Source organism: Cyprinus carpio, chromosome B17, assembly GCF_018340385.1.
Source record: "Cyprinus carpio isolate SPL01 chromosome B17, ASM1834038v1, whole genome shotgun sequence".
Lineage (NCBI taxonomy): Eukaryota > Metazoa > Chordata > Actinopteri > Cypriniformes > Cyprinidae > Cyprinus > Cyprinus carpio.
The window spans coordinates 649,590-668,449 of NC_056613.1; the positions used below are offsets into that span (position 1 = coordinate 649,590).

The 18,860-nt window shown below is 29.8% G+C and overlaps 1 protein-coding gene across 1 annotated transcript in view; it reads right to left on the bottom strand.

Annotated features, from left to right (window-relative positions):
• Nucleotides 1–389: 389 nt before the first annotated feature.
• LOC109045582 (coiled-coil domain-containing protein 9) overlaps nucleotides 390–18,860 on the bottom strand; it is a 30,098-nt gene continuing 11,627 nt past the window's right edge. Inside the window, exons 7-15 of the mRNA XM_042743063.1 lie at nucleotides 15,611–15,711; nucleotides 15,194–15,363; nucleotides 8,215–8,234; nucleotides 7,996–8,043; nucleotides 6,095–6,188; nucleotides 4,988–5,021; nucleotides 2,957–3,464; nucleotides 1,980–2,062; nucleotides 390–755 (exon numbers count right to left, since the gene is read on the bottom strand). Of these exons, the coding sequence (XP_042598997.1) occupies nucleotides 729–755; nucleotides 1,980–2,062; nucleotides 2,957–3,464; nucleotides 4,988–5,021; nucleotides 6,095–6,188; nucleotides 7,996–8,043; nucleotides 8,215–8,234; nucleotides 15,194–15,363; nucleotides 15,611–15,711 (1,085 nt within the window). The 3' untranslated portion in view covers nucleotides 390–728. The remainder of the gene's footprint in view (nucleotides 756–1,979; nucleotides 2,063–2,956; nucleotides 3,465–4,987; nucleotides 5,022–6,094; nucleotides 6,189–7,995; nucleotides 8,044–8,214; nucleotides 8,235–15,193; nucleotides 15,364–15,610; nucleotides 15,712–18,860) is intronic.

The following is an 18,860-nucleotide window of genomic DNA, read 5'->3' on the forward strand; positions in this document are numbered from 1 at the left end:
AAACCGACCGGCCTGTAACTAAAACACGTTCATGTCGTAAACATCCTGCTAATCTTTTGTAAAACTAAACAATTTAGACCTTAATAGTCCTTCATTTTTAATCAGATAGCAAAACCAAACAACTGGTTTAATAGTTTTCAGTTCATTCATACAAAATAAAGTGCTAATTAACATACTTGAACCATCCTTGTGAACTATCCACACTAAACCCCACGACACATGTGCGTATAGAGAATATTATATGGCAACCGAAAGGCTTCTGTCAGACATATATGAGTTATGATGAAGAGTACTACTAGGTTAGTCAGTTAGTGTGCTGGTTAAGTCTAAATGCACACTGTGTCTATGGGTTTGTTCCACTAAAGTTATATATTCATTTAATTTGTTTTTAGGTTACACTGAAATCCCACCAAAGATCCCCCAAATCCATCTGAACTTTGGGTTTGGTGGCTCAGAAGAAGGTTAACTGTGCGTTGAAGCGTTAACAATCTTTCACCTACGAGAAGATAAACTAAGCAGAACAATCACAACCAGTGTTTTCAGCATCCAATAAACAACACGACGCTCAAACGCCCCCCAAAATACTCCAAACACAGAAGCTCGTGAGCAGCGACTCAGACAGGCCCCAGTCAGTCAGAAACATAAGCAAGTGATGTGTTCGTTCTTCTGTTTGTTTTGGTTTTAGTGCGTGACGTTTCGCTCCAGATGTGAGTGACATCATTTCCTGTCTAAACCACTTTCCCATTCTCTCTGGCCTGGAAAAAAAAGAGAAATAGTAAAATAAATCTAAATATTTCAACACAATTAAATAGTTGTATGATATCAATATATTAATATACATTTGTTTTTTTTTCTATATGAAATTAAAACTTATATATATATAGATATATCTATACACACACACACACACAGACACATATATATATATATATCTCTATACATATACAAAAAACTCAATTTAATGTAGACAGACTCATTTAGTGGAAGTGCGGGCCCATACACATTATTATTATTATACAGTAATATTGTAATTGTAGTTGCAAATATATATATATTTTTAATTTTATAGTGAGATACTACAATAATATTTTTTTATTTTTTATAAATGTTATAATAATAATAATAATAATAATAGAGATACTACAATAGTAATTTTTTATATTTTTATTTGGTTATGATTATAATAATATTTGTTATCATTATTAACTTAAAAGTATTATTATTTTTTTTTTAAGAGATACTACAATAGTAATTTTTTATATTTTATAATTTTATAGCTATACTATATATATTTAAACAATTATTATATTGTTTTTAATTTGTTTTTGATTTATTTATTTTTATACTTTTTATTTTACTACTGTTTTTATATATATTTTAATATGTTATATTATATATATATATATATATATTTATATATAAGAATAAAAAAAATAATTCTTCACACATTTAATGCAGGCCTCTCATAAGACACACACATTTAATGTAGGCAGTAAATAATATTATTGTAATTTTTTATTGAATTCTTACATTTGTTTTTTTTAGTATTTAATATTTTTGTATTTTTTTATATTAGTTATAATAACCATTATTATTATTATTTTATAGCCACAGAATAAAATTTTTTTTTTTGTTATAATAAGCATTATTTTTTTTATTTTTTTTTTACAGAATAAAATTTTTTTTATTTTAGCAGAAAAATCCCAATTAGATTTTTCCCCAAATTGTGCAGCCCTAGATCAATGCAAGAAGACCAGAAATGGATATAGTGTTGCATTTAAACACTTAAAAACTGATGCAACCGTGCTCTTTACTTTTGCAGGACGAGTAAGTGGCCTGGTTACATATATAGTGCTGCTTTCTAGGGTATTTCTGCAGCACTTCAGCTGGATAATGGAGTTTCAGTGGGCCGCTAAATCCTGTGAGGTGGGACACTTCAAATCTGCAAGTCAAATGAGGCTTTACTGCAGCACACTCACCAGATCAGCACCGGTGCTGTGGTCAGGAAGAGACTCGGCCGGCTCCAGATTCAGGACAGACAGACTCGAGTCCATCAGCTCTTCTGCCACACACACACACACACACACACACACACACACACACACACACACACACAGTCTCAGTGAAAACACATGAACGCACAAACCCCAAAAACATGCTGCGCATCACAGTCATTTCAGTTTATAATAGAGTGCATTAGTGCAACCCACTTTTTCAGTGTCACTAGTGAAAACACATTATCGGTGAAAACACAAAAACATGCTGCGCAAAAAAAAAAATACAAATAAAACAACCAGGAAAATATCCAAAATAAAATCTCAATCTTTAAAAAAAAAAAAAAAACTATTTACAATAATACTTAAATAACACTGCTTGCCGATAGTATTTTTCCATTTATATTTCCCATACTGTTGGGAAGTTTTTTTTTTTTTATAAAAAAAAGTCTTCATTAAATAAATATTAATAACTTTTATTTAAGCATTAGAAGATGCACAACATAAGATTAATACATTACTTTTTATTTTATTTTAAATGGAATATTTCAATAGTAATTTTACTTTGTTTTAATTTATTTTTTATTAAATAATAATAATAATAATAATAATAATATACAACATTACAAACTTTGATTTGAAGCAGACAAGTATTTGAAAATCAGATCAAGAGACAAAGATTCAAGACTGTGAACTTAACGGCTTTAGAGAGGGAAAGAACTACAATCCCATGAAGCACTGCAAACTACATAATTGAATTAAAAACTAAAATGTTTATTTAAAGTTGTTGACTATATCGGTAGAAACAATATATTTTGTTACATCTAATAATACAAATATCAGTCCTTCATGGGAGGGGGCGGAGCTTTTTGGCTCGCTGAGACTGATTGGTGGAACTTGCTGTACAGCATTATGGGTAATGTAGTTTTTCACCACAAAATCTGCGACTGATGTTCTCGTACCGTTCCCTCTGTTTGAGCAGCTCTTGCTGTGTTCAACAGGTTGGTTCTCGTCAGGTTCTGCCGATATACGAACATCTCCGGCTTTGGGACACAACTCTTCGCTTCCTTCAGTGAGCGGATTCAGCTTATCCACAGGGTTTTCCTGCTCTGGAGAGACCGGTTTTGTCTCCTCCGGGACACATTCGCTGTGATCTCGCGCCAGTGTTCGTCTGTCGTCTTCTACAGGGCTGTTCTTGACCTGTAAAGTTGTTTCTGTGCCATTCTTGTCGTGGATTTCAGAAAACCGGACCTTTTTCTCGGTGGCCTTGAGAGCGGATTCTGTAGAGACACATCCATTCTGCTCTTCCGTGCCATCGGGGGGCTTGACTTCGGTCGTTTTGAATGAGTCTTTAGATGCACGTGGCTTTGTGTTTTCAATGTCAGTCTCTGGATTGATGTTCTCCACCTCAGGAGCACAAAGAGCGTCGAGTTCCTCTAAAAACTCCTGCAAACTGCTCTCTGGATACACCTGGCACAAATCAACCATCAGGTATATAGAGAGGGCATTAGAAAGGGCTTCACTTTAACCTCAAACTTGAACGGTTTTGAGTGAATTTCATGAAAACATCAAGAAGTTACCCTAAAAATCGAATAAAAAAAATTTACATTTAAGACATATTTTAAAGCCTATCTTTAAGACTATCAATATATTATATTGTGCAAATATATTCATAAAAATTCAGCAAATTTTCATCTCAAAACTTCATGAAAACATATCCAGAAGTTACCCCAAAAATCTGTAAAAAAACCCCAAACAAAACAAAACAAAACATAAATTCATAAATAGAATTTGAAGCCTACATTTAGGATAATTAATATATTTTGTTACATTCTTTTTTTTGCTAATAAAATTAGGAACATTTTCATTCCGAACACGATCAGTTTTGAGTGAATTTCATGAAAACATATCCAGACTTTACCCCAAAAATCAGAAAAGACAGAATTTAACCCTTTAACTGGCCCCCTTTTTTAAAAATAGGCATTAAAGTGCATTATCCAAACTTAAATTGTTGTAATTTATGAACACTTTGGAATATAAAAACCCAAGGTTGGTCTCTTTTTAAAGAAGAAAATTAGCAGATTTTGGCAAACATGGATTTTTTTTCCAAATTAAAGTATCAAAAAGTTATAGAAGTTTAAATGTACTGTAAATAAAATGCGCTATATTAATTTTATTTTATTTATTATAAATATTTTACATAAACAGGTTTTACTCTAAACTGGTATAAAATTAAAGCCTTGTGTCTAAATAAGTTATGTTCCAAATCTGAAGTTGATATGAAAAAAATTGAGGTTCCTGTGAGATTGTATTTTGGGCGTCATACCACAAACAGCCACTGGGAGCCATCAAAACTCCTTTGAATTTTGCTTAATGCATTTTTCTCTAGATTTCTCTGTCAATTTTACTTCTATCTCAAAATAACCACCAAATATGGAATCCTGAGACTCAGACCTTTCCAATGATATGTTTGGTGCCAAGATTATAAAAAGTTTTGATTCTAAAAGACCGTAATGCATTTTGTAATATGACACTTGACTCCGCCCACTAATGGGGGGGAGGAGACCGCCATAAGATTTTAAAGTACCATTTCCATGGTAACGCAATGTCCGATTTCAAAATGGTTTTGACAGGATGAATCTTGGGCTTCTAAGCTTTCAAATGATATATAATTTGATTACTTAAAGATTTTATAGAGAAAAATGACAATAAAAAAAGAGTGCCAAGCGTCCCACAGGTGGGCCGGTGACAGTTGTGTTTAGAAATAATATTATATTTATTATGAAGTTTTTTTCATAAAAAATAAGCACATTTCATTCCAACTTAATCATTTTTAGTGAATTTTATGAAAACATGTCTAGAAGTTACCCTATATTTAGTACTATTAATGCATATTATTGTGAAAATTATATTCATAAAAATTAAGCCCATTTTCATCCCAAATTCAAAACTGCAGAAGTAGCGCTACTATTAATAATAATAATAAAAATCACCTGCAAATGCTCCTCCTGCTCTTTAGCATCCCACCTATGAGGGCAAAACCAAGAAATGATTTGTAATCTAATGTTCAAAACAGTTATCATATCATATTTATGTCATATATCATATTATCATACAGTAAATATACAGCATATTAATTTACTATTAAAAATGGTAATTGTTTTAAATAAATGTTTTAGTATCAAAGATATTGTGAAATTAGAATTGAAGATATTATGTTGTTTCTTAATGTATTTTTATTAGTAATTATTAATTTTTTAATATTATTTATTATAATTAATTATATTTAATTATTAAAATTGTATTAAAGTTTTAATTTAAAATTTAATATTTAACATTATACAATTTAATTTCTTTATGTATTTTTATTAGCAATTATTCAAATAAAATAATTACATGTATTGTTTCTTTTTTACATTTATTATTATTTTAATATTATTTATTATAATTAATTTGTTTAATTATAACATTTTTATTAAAGTTTTATTTTAAAATGTAATATTTAACATTATACAATTTAATATTAATATTATATTTAATATAATATAATATTTGATTTAATTTTAAAATAAAAAAATATTTAATAAATAAATATATGCATATATATATATATATATATATATATATATATATATATATATATATATATATATATAAAACACTGTATTTTTAGTAAGTGATTTTAGATGACATTATTTATAACATCTTTAATAAAAATACATAATTGAATAAGAATTTAATATTATCTTTATCTTCTATTACAGTATCACAATATCTTTGATAAGAAAATAAAATGTCTGGGCTTTTTGTTCAGTTGCTGTGTGTAATGAGTAAATGAACATCCATTTACTGTACAATAAGGAACTGCTTTGAACTCATAATAAGGTTTTAAAAGTCAAATTATGAGGACCAGATGATTTTGTGGTTGAACGTTAATGGCAGTGGAAATGCACAAAACCATAAATCGCTCTGAAAAGCACTTCCCATCATCCTCTGAGGGGGCGTAAATGTATGACATAATGGCTTTGAGGTGAGATGTGGCGGGATGTTACTGTAAACGCTTCAGCACATTAACAGTCAGCAGTATGAGGTCAGTTTACCTCCTCGCTCGACCCGTCAGACGGTCTTTACCCTTCGCTTTACTGCCCACCACTGGAACACACTTCCTCTTCCTGTCTGACGCCTGCTGTCCACCTACAAAAACCCAAACACATACTGTAGAATATGATTTAATTCATTCCTATTAACTCTTATTATGGAAAGAGTCTTGATATTATAATCACACAGCGCCACTATGACCGCATGAGATCATTTCATATTTTTATAAAAGTTTCCAGTGAAATTAAAGCTTGAATTTTTATTCATATTGAGTCTTTTTGTGGGCATGAGATCATTTCATATTTTTATAAAAGTTTCCAGTGAAATTTAACTAAATTAATTGTATATAAATTTAATTTTAAAATATTTTTTTTTTATGATGTGACATTTTTGTATTTTGATATTTTTTTATGATTTGATATTTTGTATATTGTTTTATTTTAATATTTTTGTTTTAATATTTTGTATATTGTTTAATTTACTATGTTATATTTTTATTAGGGGGTCAAATGGATTAATCACGATTAATCACATCCAAAATAAAAGTTTTGTTTACATAATATATGTATGTGATACAGGGTATATTTATTATGTATATATAATACACACACATAAATTATATATTTAGAAAATATTTACATGTATATACATTTAACTATTTATATTCTTATATTTTTATATATATATAAATATTTTAATATTTAAACATAACTATTCTTCTTAAAATATTACCAATGCATGTGTGTGTGTTTATATATACATAATAAATATACACAGTATACACACATATATTATGTAAACAAAACTTTTATTTTGGATGTGATTAATCGTGATCAATCATTTGACAGCCCTATTTTATATATAAGCTTTCCAAAGAAAACTGCGAGCTCAAATTGTAATTATATATATATATATTGTCATATAATATATATTATATATAGTCTATATATATATATATATATATATATGTATATATATGTATATATTTTATACGCTAATACTATACTATATATATTATTACCCCCAGGTGCGTAGATATATATAAGTTATTGTATATATATAATATTATCCATATATAGAATAATATGATATAATATATTGATAATTCTATATATATATACCACATATAGAAATATATATATAATATATATAATATAAACACCCACATACACAATTTAATATTTTATACAGCTTCTTAAATAAATTGTGCTTGACACATAATTTAATGTTTTTATACAAGCTTCCAGTGAAATTTGAGCTTGAATTTTATTGCGGTGTTGAATAAAATAGCTAAAAAGTGCTACTACAAAGAGTATTATTAAAATAATAATAATAAAAATATTAGTATTTTAAACTTGACATGCAAGAAACAGGGTTATTAAGGTTAGATAAAATAAAACTAATGTCATAAAACAAATTTTGTTATTTGAAAACTTTTACTTGGCAACAATTTTTTATGCAAGAAACAGGGTTTTTTTGGTTAGTTTAATTAAAAAAATGAGGCTAAAACTGAAATTAAGTTAAATCTACATGGACATTTAAAAATTCACAAAACAACAAAATGACTAAAACTTTAACCAAAATTAAAATGAAAACAGAAAATAAAAACAAAGTGCACATGGAAAGAGAATAATTGTATTTGCTTTTGCACAATTTATACAATATCTAAATACTCATAACTTCTTTTTCCATGTTTATTTCTAATATCTATTCACAATTTTAATGCAGATTTAAACATCTAAGCATTAAATGTGCTGCTAATTAAGATCTGAATGGTCTACTTTGATCAAATGTGGTCAAATCCACGGATTCAGAAGTATTTGTAAGGTTTGAGATCAACTCATATCTATATCAAACATTATTTTTTTAGGCCAAATGATCAAGAGTTTTAGGTTTTACGCACCTCTGGATTCTTCTGCTTTCATATTTCCTCTTCTGGTGTTTCGACCTCCTATAATCAAATATAATTAACACATAAGATAAAATATTAAACACAATCCACACACAAAGCACAACCAGACCCTATCAAGAAAATGATAAATATAACATCTCAGCTGTAAATGAGTTTGATCAAACTGCACTATAATTAACACATAAGATAAAATATTAAAGATTGTTTGACCATGTTCCTTTTCAGAGAACCTACAACCAACTAACACTATTGGGAAAAACCACTGACGCAGACGGCAGCGACGCAACTAAACGGAAAGAGTCAAACGGTCACCACTGATATACAGTTAAACCTCTGTTTGATGTTCCTCCATGTTCCTTTTAGGAGTGCATATGAATATAAGTCTTTGGAAAAAGGTCGCTGACGCAACTAAAGGGTTGAATAAGCTCACAGAATAATTTAGTTTTAGTGAGGATGAATTTTAGTTTGTGATGGATTACTGTTGGATGGTTAGCTGGTGAGCTTTTCTCTTCTTGGTGAATTGATCTTCACAGGTTCACGGGTTAGTTAGCTAACATGTCACAACAAAGCAGCAAGCTTTTTTATTTCCAGAGTGCACCACGAATAATATTTATTCAGTTTAAATATTTAATTCATTTACCTGTGAAATCAACATTTCACTGTGACACAGACTGTGCAAAACGTTTATTATAAACTTTTAAAACTTTTTTTTATTGTTTTGTTTATTTATATTATAGAAAATCTAAATAGAAAAACCTGCTAGAAAAAAAAAAAAATGTCTGGGACACAGTTTATCCCAAAATCAAAAGAGAGAAGAAATAAATGCATTATAATCTGCATAAAGAAAATTAAGCTTATTTTAGGACCACTAAGATTTCTTTGAGGTGCGATTTTATTTTTTTTCTTATGATTATTTATATTATTTAATAATAAAAACACACATATATATATATATATATATATATTTATGTTTAATCAAATTTTAATTTTTAATTACACACACACACACAATAATAAAAACACACACATATATTTTAACTATATCTATATCTATATATATAGATATATCTATATATATTTAGTATATATACTTATATATATATATATCTATAATGATTATATTATATATTATATCTTAAAAAGCTATATTTATAAATAACTATAGATATTGTTTAATCAAATTCAAATTTTTAATTATACACACACAATTAGATGCATGAATAAGAGACGGTTTATCTATTCACATTTTTAATGTAAAATTCAATTGTTTGAATTAAATTAGAATTTGTATTATATATAGATATGTATATATATACCATACATACAATTTTTATACATACATATATATATATATCTATATATTATATAGTATATATGATTATACATTATACTATATATATATACATATTTACAAGTGAAAGTGGCAGCAGAATGGTTTATAGTTCATCGTTGCGATTTTTTTTTAGGCACCCATTTTCTTTATGTAAAATATAATTTTTATATTTTTTTTAAATGATAATCTTTTCTTTCTTCATTTTGGAGTAAAATATGAGCTGTCTTTGTGAGCTTTACCCAGACATCACTTGAACACAGGGATGATATTTGCCTGGGAAAAGTAATCATTGTGACGTGATTGTTCTGCTCTCTTGTACAGGACGTTCACTGATCGAGTGTTTTTCTATCTTCTACCTCCCACAAAACCATGGGCCCTGAAGCATCTCGCGGCCCTGAACGATCTCTAGTGCATGTAAACCTTTCCAAATAAGGCAAGGCATTCAAAGCACCCTAAAAATAACCCCCTTTCCCTTCCACTCAATAGTGCTCACGTGGGGGAGATTATTTCTTCCAGAGGAACCCATCTGAAACGCTGAAGACTTCCAGACACTTGTTAACATTTGGCCTGAAGTTTGTTTGTGGTACTGCATGTTCAGGTTTGAAGATGATGACATTACTGACAGCATCTCTACATCACTATATACAGAAAACACAGATGATGCACTTTCAGTGGTGCACAGAGATCCAGAGCCCGGGTGCACACTAAGATAATGGTTGATAACTAAACTAATCATCAATAACTTCTTTTTTTTTATATTTTTGTTTAGTTTTTTAAATATTGGTTTGTTTGATTGAGCGGCCTTTTGACATCCCCCCCCCAAAAACATATCAACTTCTGACTCAACCGATCACGTGGGTTTGGGGCGGAGCTAACTATTATTATGCAAATCCATTTGGCGGTACTCTTAGTGAAGAAATTACATGCATAAAATTAAACAGTACATCACAAAACAGCTTTCAAAACCCATTTTACTTTTATAATATAATTTATGAGAATTTAAAATATTTATAAAAAAATAAGGGTGGCTGAAAAGTCAGCAAAAGTAATTTAAGGAGGAGATTTATTTTTTTCAAAATCCATTTGATTTTTTCCCCCAAATTTCCCAATGTTTTCCATTTTAAACTTTTCTGATATCTGTTGATGATTTAATTAAATTTTAATAATAAAAAATATGTCTAAATCAATAAAACTATGCTTTAAAATGCAATAATTACAATTTTATAAAACAAAAAATAATGCCTTATTAAATACTGTATTTTATCAAAAGCTTTGTATAGTCTGTTGTAATTTTTCTGTATTTTGAGTTTCATGATCCAGTACAAATCTATTATCAGAAACAGTGGTAATCATATGAATGGCTAAAACTAACAATTTAATGAATGTGTTAAGTAATAAAAATAAAATATGCATAAAATTTCTTTCATTTTTAGGCAACCAAAGTTCTGCACAACAGATTTAAATTTAAAACGTTTGAAATTCTGAAAAACTGTGATAATCCTTTACATTTTAGTTTAATAAACTGTATTATTATCATTATTATTTATTTTTTTGTAAATTAATGTTATTATAATTAATAATAATTTGTTATTATTATTTATTTTTATTTTTACTGTAAAATAATAATATATTTCTGTCATAATTTCTTCAAGTTAAACCACTATAACCGTTTAAGAGCGGAAAGATTAATTTCATGCTGACCTTAACAAATTAATAATAATGGAATTAATAATGACGATCACCATTAATAATAGCACTGATTAAATCATTTTTTTTATTTGTTTTTTGTTGTGATTATCAAATTTATTAATAGCACTGATTAAATCATTTTTTTTAATAGGATAGTTCTTTTTTTTTAATTTGATGGTACTGACTCTGTCCATTCATGAATGATTTTTTTTTTTAATAAAAAATAACATAAAAATATCTAAAAGCTCTGAATTATAAATGTACTGAATTTATGCCACAAACACAGGACAAACCTTATGTTTCATTTCTAGAAAAGTTCAATTCTAATAAAGTTTGATTTAGTTTCTTAAATTAAAGTCATCCATGTCTCAGGAGCTCAATGAACGGAGACATTTGACCCAAAATACCACACAAGAGACGTGACTGATAAACATTCCCAGAAGCACCAAATCCAAAACAGCTTCAACAGATGAATATATATGAAGTTTTGATACAAGTCCATGATATTTCTATTCTATTTAGTTCTAGTTCTTCTGGATCAGCTGGTGTTTAACTGAACAGTAGCACTAGCTGAACACTGGTGGAGTACCTCAAGGCTCAGTACTAGGGCCGTTACTTTTCACACTTTACATGTTACCCCTGGGAGATATCATCAGGAAACACGGTGTTAGCTTTCACTGTTATGCCGATGACACTCAGCTCTATATAACTTTGCGGCCAGGCGAAACATACCAATTTTAAAAACTAACGAAATGCATAGTCGATGTAAAAAACTGGATGATGAGTAATTTCTTGCTGCTAGGTGTTAATTATCGGACCTAAAACCTCCCTATGTAATAACCTAGAATGCTGTCTAAGACTCGATGGCTGCTCTGTCAATTCTTCGTCATCAGTCAGGAACCTAGGTGTGCTATTTGATAGCAATCTTTCCTTAGAAAGCCACGTTTCTAGCATTTGTAAAAACTGCATTTTTCCATCTCAAAACTATATCTAAATTACGACCTATGCTCTCAGTGTCAAAATGCAGTAATGTTAATCCATGCGTTTTATGACCTCAAGGTTAGATTATTGTAATGCTTTATTGGGTGGTTGTGTCTGCACGCTTAATAAACCAAACTCCATCTAGTCCAAAATGCAGCAGCTAGAGTTCTTACTAGAACCAGGAAGTATGACCATATTAGCCCGGTTCTGTCAACACTGCACTGGCTGTCCCTATCTAACATTGTATAGATTTCAAAATCTTGCTTATTACTTATAAAGCCCTGAGTGGTTTAGCACCTTCAGTATTTGAACGAGCTCTTATTGTATTATAGTCCTCCACGTCCGCTGCGTTCTCAAAACTTTGGCAATTTGATAATACCTAGAATATCGAAATTAACTGCGGGTGGCAGATCCTTTCTCCTATTTAGCGCCCCCAAACTCTGGATAACCTACCTAACATTGTTCGGGAGGCAGACACACTCTTGCAGTTTAAATCTAGATTAAAGACCCATCTCTTTTACCTGGTTTACACATAACACACTAATACACTTCTAATATTCAAATCCGTTAGATTATATTTTGTTTGGGTTGATTTGGTTAGGTGGAATTGGGATAGGTTCAATTCCAATAACACACACTTGCTACATCGTTAGAAGAATGGCATCTACACTAATATTAGTCTGTTTCTTTCTTATTCTGAGGTCACTGTAGCCACCAGATCCAGTGCTATCCATCTCAGATGGTGGATCGGCACCTAGAGATGACCTTGACAGTCCTGAATGTCAGCGGAGACCAGGACAACTAGATGCATCCCAGAGACAGATCCCCAGTAAAGACCTTGTCTCCTAGACGGCAACCGGAACAACAGGAACCAGTTAAGTCCTCTGCACAATCTGACATTGCTGCAGCCTGGAACTGAACTGCTGGTTTCGTCTAACCAGAGGAGAACTGGCCCCCGACTGAGCCTGGTTTCTCCCAAGGTTTTTTTCTCCATTCTGTCACCGATGCAGTTTTGGTTCCTTGTTGCTGTCGCCTCTGGCTTGCTTAGCTGGGGACACTTAATATCCAGCGATATCGTTGACTTGATTGCACAGATACCATTTAAACTGAACTGAGCTGGATAATGATGATGACATAACTGAATTCAATGAAAATTTTGTGTTTACTATTGTCATTTTGCATTATTGACACACTATTTTCCTATTTAATACTGTAAAGTGCTTTGACAATCTGTATTGTTAAAAGCACTAAATAAATAAAGGTGACTTGACTGATACGAGATTTGGCAAGATGTCTTGACTGTTTTGACATCTACAGAGCTTTTACAGTCATCAGAGCGTAAACACAGACCTTTTATAACTTCTTGGACATTAAACAGGAGTACAGCTCACTGATGTGTGCAGCTAAAATGTCAAAGACTATTTATGAATCCTACTGCATTTTGCTTCCAAAACATTTGTCAGAGTGAGATATTAAAGTTGGATCTAAATGCGAGTTTGAAGTGAACTGTGCATCGCCACGTTTCCCAATGGTGATGCTTCTTTTTCATAATTATCAGTGTGATATTACTGCTGCAAATTTAGACAATAACAAGAGAAATTATTCTATTAACTATAGGCAAGATTTTAAAACAGCTGCAATATCTATTTTGACATTGCTTTAGGCTACTTTTTAGGTAGAAAGACTTATCTAACTTGTTAGAGTAAGAACATTTGCAGAAAATGGGAAAAAACATTTGCGAATAAAGCATCGTTTCCATCACAAGAGAACAAAACGTCACTTCCCGGGAAACTGCCGCAAATTATCAATAATAAAAATGGAAGTTGCAGTTAAAGACACTCAAAATAATATTTAGGCCTGATTTTATGATTTCTGTATTTGAATCGCATATCAAATTATCACGCATTACAGTTTTAACTAATGAACTTAATGTGATGCAGATTTCAGTCAAACATAAATGAAACAGAACAGATTTCTGTAACAGTACTAATAAGATGAATGTGTTTTAAGAACACAATAACCATGTTTATATATTTATCATCAATACAATTTCAATTGGTTTCAATGTTTTTAAACTAACTGAATACTGCTTCCTCCACAGCTAGTCATATTTAACCATTTTCATACTTTTTAATTTAATTTTTTTTTAAATGCAATATCCCACAATTTACATAAAAATGCATGGATGGAAACAGATAATGACTAAATAAATACCTAACTATTGGTTAAAACTTTTTGACTGAATCAATTGAATTATCACAATGAACAGACCTATGCTGATTCTGAGCAATTTGAATAAATGCATTACAAAAATATGATTATTTAAAAAAATCAAATAAATTAACTATTTTGCATCTAGTTGATTTCATTTAAATAATTCACATTTTTAAATGGTTTGGATTTTAGCTTTATTTTTGTTTTTGGGTGATGTGATCTGTTTCATTTATTTTTTGCTTGAATGTATGATTTGCATTAAGTTTATTTTTTTATTTTATTTTAGTTCAATCCAAATAAATGGAAATTGTAGATGCAATTTAAATACATTTAAAATACATTATCTTAAGTGTATGGCTTCCCCCCCTACATAATAAATGACTTCCACTTCAATTGAGCAAATCATTTTTTTAATGTGCATTTTAAAATTTGATGCACATCTTGGTGCTCCCATCCAACTTTTTTTTTTTTTATGCAATATCCCACAATTTACATAAAAATGCATGAATGGAAACACAGATAACGACTAAATGGATACCTGACTATTGTTTAAATTATACCAGCATTAACAGCTAAATATTACTGTTATAACACAACCTTCTGTTTGAAAACAGATTTCAGAAATGTAACCGAATAATTTATTAAAGGTAAAATAATCTTAAAAGTAATTTGGATCATTTTAAGCATAAAGAAAACAAAAAATGACTTTCTTTAAACCTTCACTGATGAATTGATGAATCATTTAGTTCAGGAGCAATAAACAAAAAGATATCTGAAGGTGTCAGTAAGACAGAGAAGAACCAGGCCATTATGATTCAAACAGCTGGGATTTATGTATGTATGAGGCAGTTAAACATGCAGAAAACGAACAAACGAAAGAAGAAATCAAACTAAATCAAGGTGCAAACTAAAGCAAAGCAGGTTAGTTGCTCTCACGTCAGAACAGAAATCAGGTTCAGGCATCTGGCTTACATCAGATCGGTCTTCTCCATGTCCCAGGCTCTCCTCCACTGGCCTTTAGCGTTTTTGTGCCGTGCCACGCGCTCGCGGTCGATCTCCTCGCGCTCCTTCTTCCACCGCAGATACTCCAGCTGCTCTTCTTTGGATGTGACGAGGTTCAGGTCAGCGACGGCTTCTGTGACCTGCCAGATCATTTGAGCGTCAAATACAGAGCAAAATCTGCATTCTGTCTATCACAACCATGTGGAAACCGTCTAATTTGATATGCAGGTGCATTTAAATACTGGTCAAACACAAGGAAATGAGAGGATGGATGGAAAGAGGTTTACACCACTCCACTTTAAAAACAATATGATTAGTGACATCTGAACATCTCTGTGTGTAATTGAATTAGACGTTCAGACAGAGAGTGTGTGGAGACGCTCTCACCGGGACGACATACGAGTCCTCACATCGACTCCATTGATCTGGTTTTTCTGCGTCGTCCTGAACAAACACACAGATGAGAGACAATGGTCCCGAGCTAAAGACTGTTACAGATCAAGACTTCAAGACCTATGATTACTCAGCTGAAGATGTTTACTGTTAAAACACAAATCATTTTAGACTTCAAATTGAACACCTCATTAATATTATATATTAAAACAGCAAATTTGTTGTTTACTATAATGTATATTTAGTAAAAAGCAATATATACACATATGCATGTAATATATATACACAAACTAATTCATCTGTACATATATGGAGGTCCCTATGCATTATTATTATTTTTTAAAATCTCTTTTTGCTATCTTTAATTTTTTTTTTCTCCATTTTTATTTTTCTGGTTGAAATTAAATTTTAATGATCAAAAGGCATATGTACTTAATTAAAATCACATAACATATAATTTAATTTAAGAACGATTTACTAAAAGTTTAACAGAAATGAAATTTTTAGAGACCTATGAAATTATTTATTGTTATTATTCGTTTATTTTTTAAATTTTGTTTTATTTTTTACCAAATTCTGTTTTCCATTTACATTTTTCTTTTTTTTTTTGTTTTTATTTTTTAATTTTAATAATAGTATGTTTTATTGTGTGATTATATGAATATATTTTAATATTTTCATTTTTTTTTTTCCCACCAGAAATTCTGTGCTGTGTATTGAAATTGTTCTAGTAATCAAATGAAGGCATAAACCTTTAACATTTCTACATGGCAGGTGAATTGGTGTAATATGCTGTCTATTTATTTCAGTAAAAAGGCTAATATTTTGGACATGGTTTATAACGGACACTCTGCATTGAGCATTATTGTACACTGGAAGATACACACTGCCCTCATGTGGATAAACATTAAGTAGCGCACTTGCTTTAGTGACCTTATGATCAGGATGAGATCCTCTTCGAGAGAACAGTGTTTAACACCCTGCAGCATGTGCATCTGAAGCTTTGTTAATTAAAGTTCAATAATGCAAAGAATAATTGCAACTAACCATATAATTGTGAATACTGATGTTAGGATAGTAAAATAAATAGACTAAATATATAAAGAGTGAAAATAACTTTTAAAGGGAGGAGAAAACATGTTGATGTTAAAGTCTGTGCATGCGATCAAGCTTTACAGTACTTCAGCATAAATCAACCTGTTAAATCAGTCAAATAAAAGTGAAATGAATAGGTATAATAAAACAAAAAACAAAACAAAAAATTTTTACTAAAACCTTGAAACGAAAGCAAAACATAAAACAAAAACTAATTAAATAACAAAAACTACAGTACAGTATACAGTATTATTTCAATGATATTAAAATTAATTATAATAAATAACCCCGGTGTGATGACCTCATCATTAAATAAAAACATTATAGCATAATAAAACCACACAAGGCAAGAGAAAATCCAGATTAATTCAATAGAAAACCACCTGCACTGAAAAAAAAAAAAAAAAAAAAAAAAAAAAAAAAAAAAAAAACACAAGTATATAAAATACTCATTATAGTATTTTTATAATTACAATATTGTTATAGTAACACTTTACAATAACGTTTTATTTGTTAACTATAGTTATCTATTTTAACATGCATTGACAATGAACAATACTACAGCATTTATTTATTTATTTAGACATTAAGAAAGGTTAATTTAATTCAGCACTAAGTCTATGCCGTTAATGCTAATGCCATTTCAGTCTTGGTTTTTAAGGTTCTTTCAGAGTACTATTTTGTCTCCTGAAAATCTGTATCTTGAAGCAAAACCAGTTGATAAACGCAGTCCTAAAGAGAAACGCACACTACTGTGACAAAACGAGATCACGCGGAGTCGCTCATTCTGGTGCATCAGCCGCATAATAAACCCATTCAGAAGAAAGAGCAGCCAGATGTTAATTAGATTAAAACATACGGCTCATTATGATCGCAAACAATGAACCCTGAGAGAGAGAGAGAGAGAGATTTTAGAGCGACGCTGGCTCTCCTCACAGCGTTACAGCTGCGTCATGATGTCACTCTCCACGCTCGACTGCACTGATGCATTATGGGAGAATCCTTCCACATACAGTACATCTGTGACTCAGTGAAAGCACGACTCCCACTCACATGATTAAAATCTGTCTGTCAGCTGCGAGAACATCTGCTGTGATGACAAACCAGGAAATACAAGAGAAATATGACAGGAAATTAATATTAAAATAGTCCTTTGGTTCAAAATATGGCATAAACTGCTTTCTGAAATCATGTCTGAAAAAAAAAAAAAACATCAGAAAAATGACTTATGCATCAACCAACTGTCTTATAAAAACATACAAAAAATGAAGCTTCTTCCTACTTTTTTCTCACTAAATATCCCGATTCACTCTGAAAACATCAAATTATGGAATTAATATGGGTTTTAAAGCAACTAGCAACCACCCAGATGGCCAGTGCTGTTGTTATTAACTACTAAAACACTTTTGGCAATTGAAATAAAGCTGAAGAAAAAAAAAAAAAAAAAAAAAAAAAAAAAATAAAAAAAAATATATATATATATAGATATATATATATATATATTAAAAAAATATAATATATATATATATATGTAAAAATTACTAAAACACTATTAAAAATGATAGAAAAAAAATCTAGTAAAAATCATGTTTGTTAATTTTAAAAAAAACTTAAGTAATTAAAAATATAAATACTACATTAAAAATGCATTTAAAATATTTACATAAAACTTAAGTTGAGGTACTAAAGGTATTAAAAATAAATCAAAGCTAAACAGAAATATGAAAATAAAAAAAGCACAAAATTATAATAGAATTACTGCTAATTGCTTTTTTAAATTTGACAAAATTCAAGGAAACTAAAATATAAATATATTTAAAACTTAAACTTAAAATATTTAAATTAAAAATAGAAATTGAAAATAAGTTGAAGCTTAAGTACTAAAATTACTAAAACTGAAATTAAATATAAATTAATAGCTAAATATAATATAGAAATATAAATAATAAAAAAAGGAAAAAAAAAGCCAAAAAAAAAAATTAAATCAGTAAAACTTAAACTAAACACAAAATCAGAAATGCTGTTGGCAACTAATTAAAATAAAATAAGTTGAAGTTGACTAAACTAAAATTACTGAAACTGAAATGAAAATACATTAAAGCCAAATAAAAATATTTTAAAAGACTGCTCTAGCAACAACATAGCAACA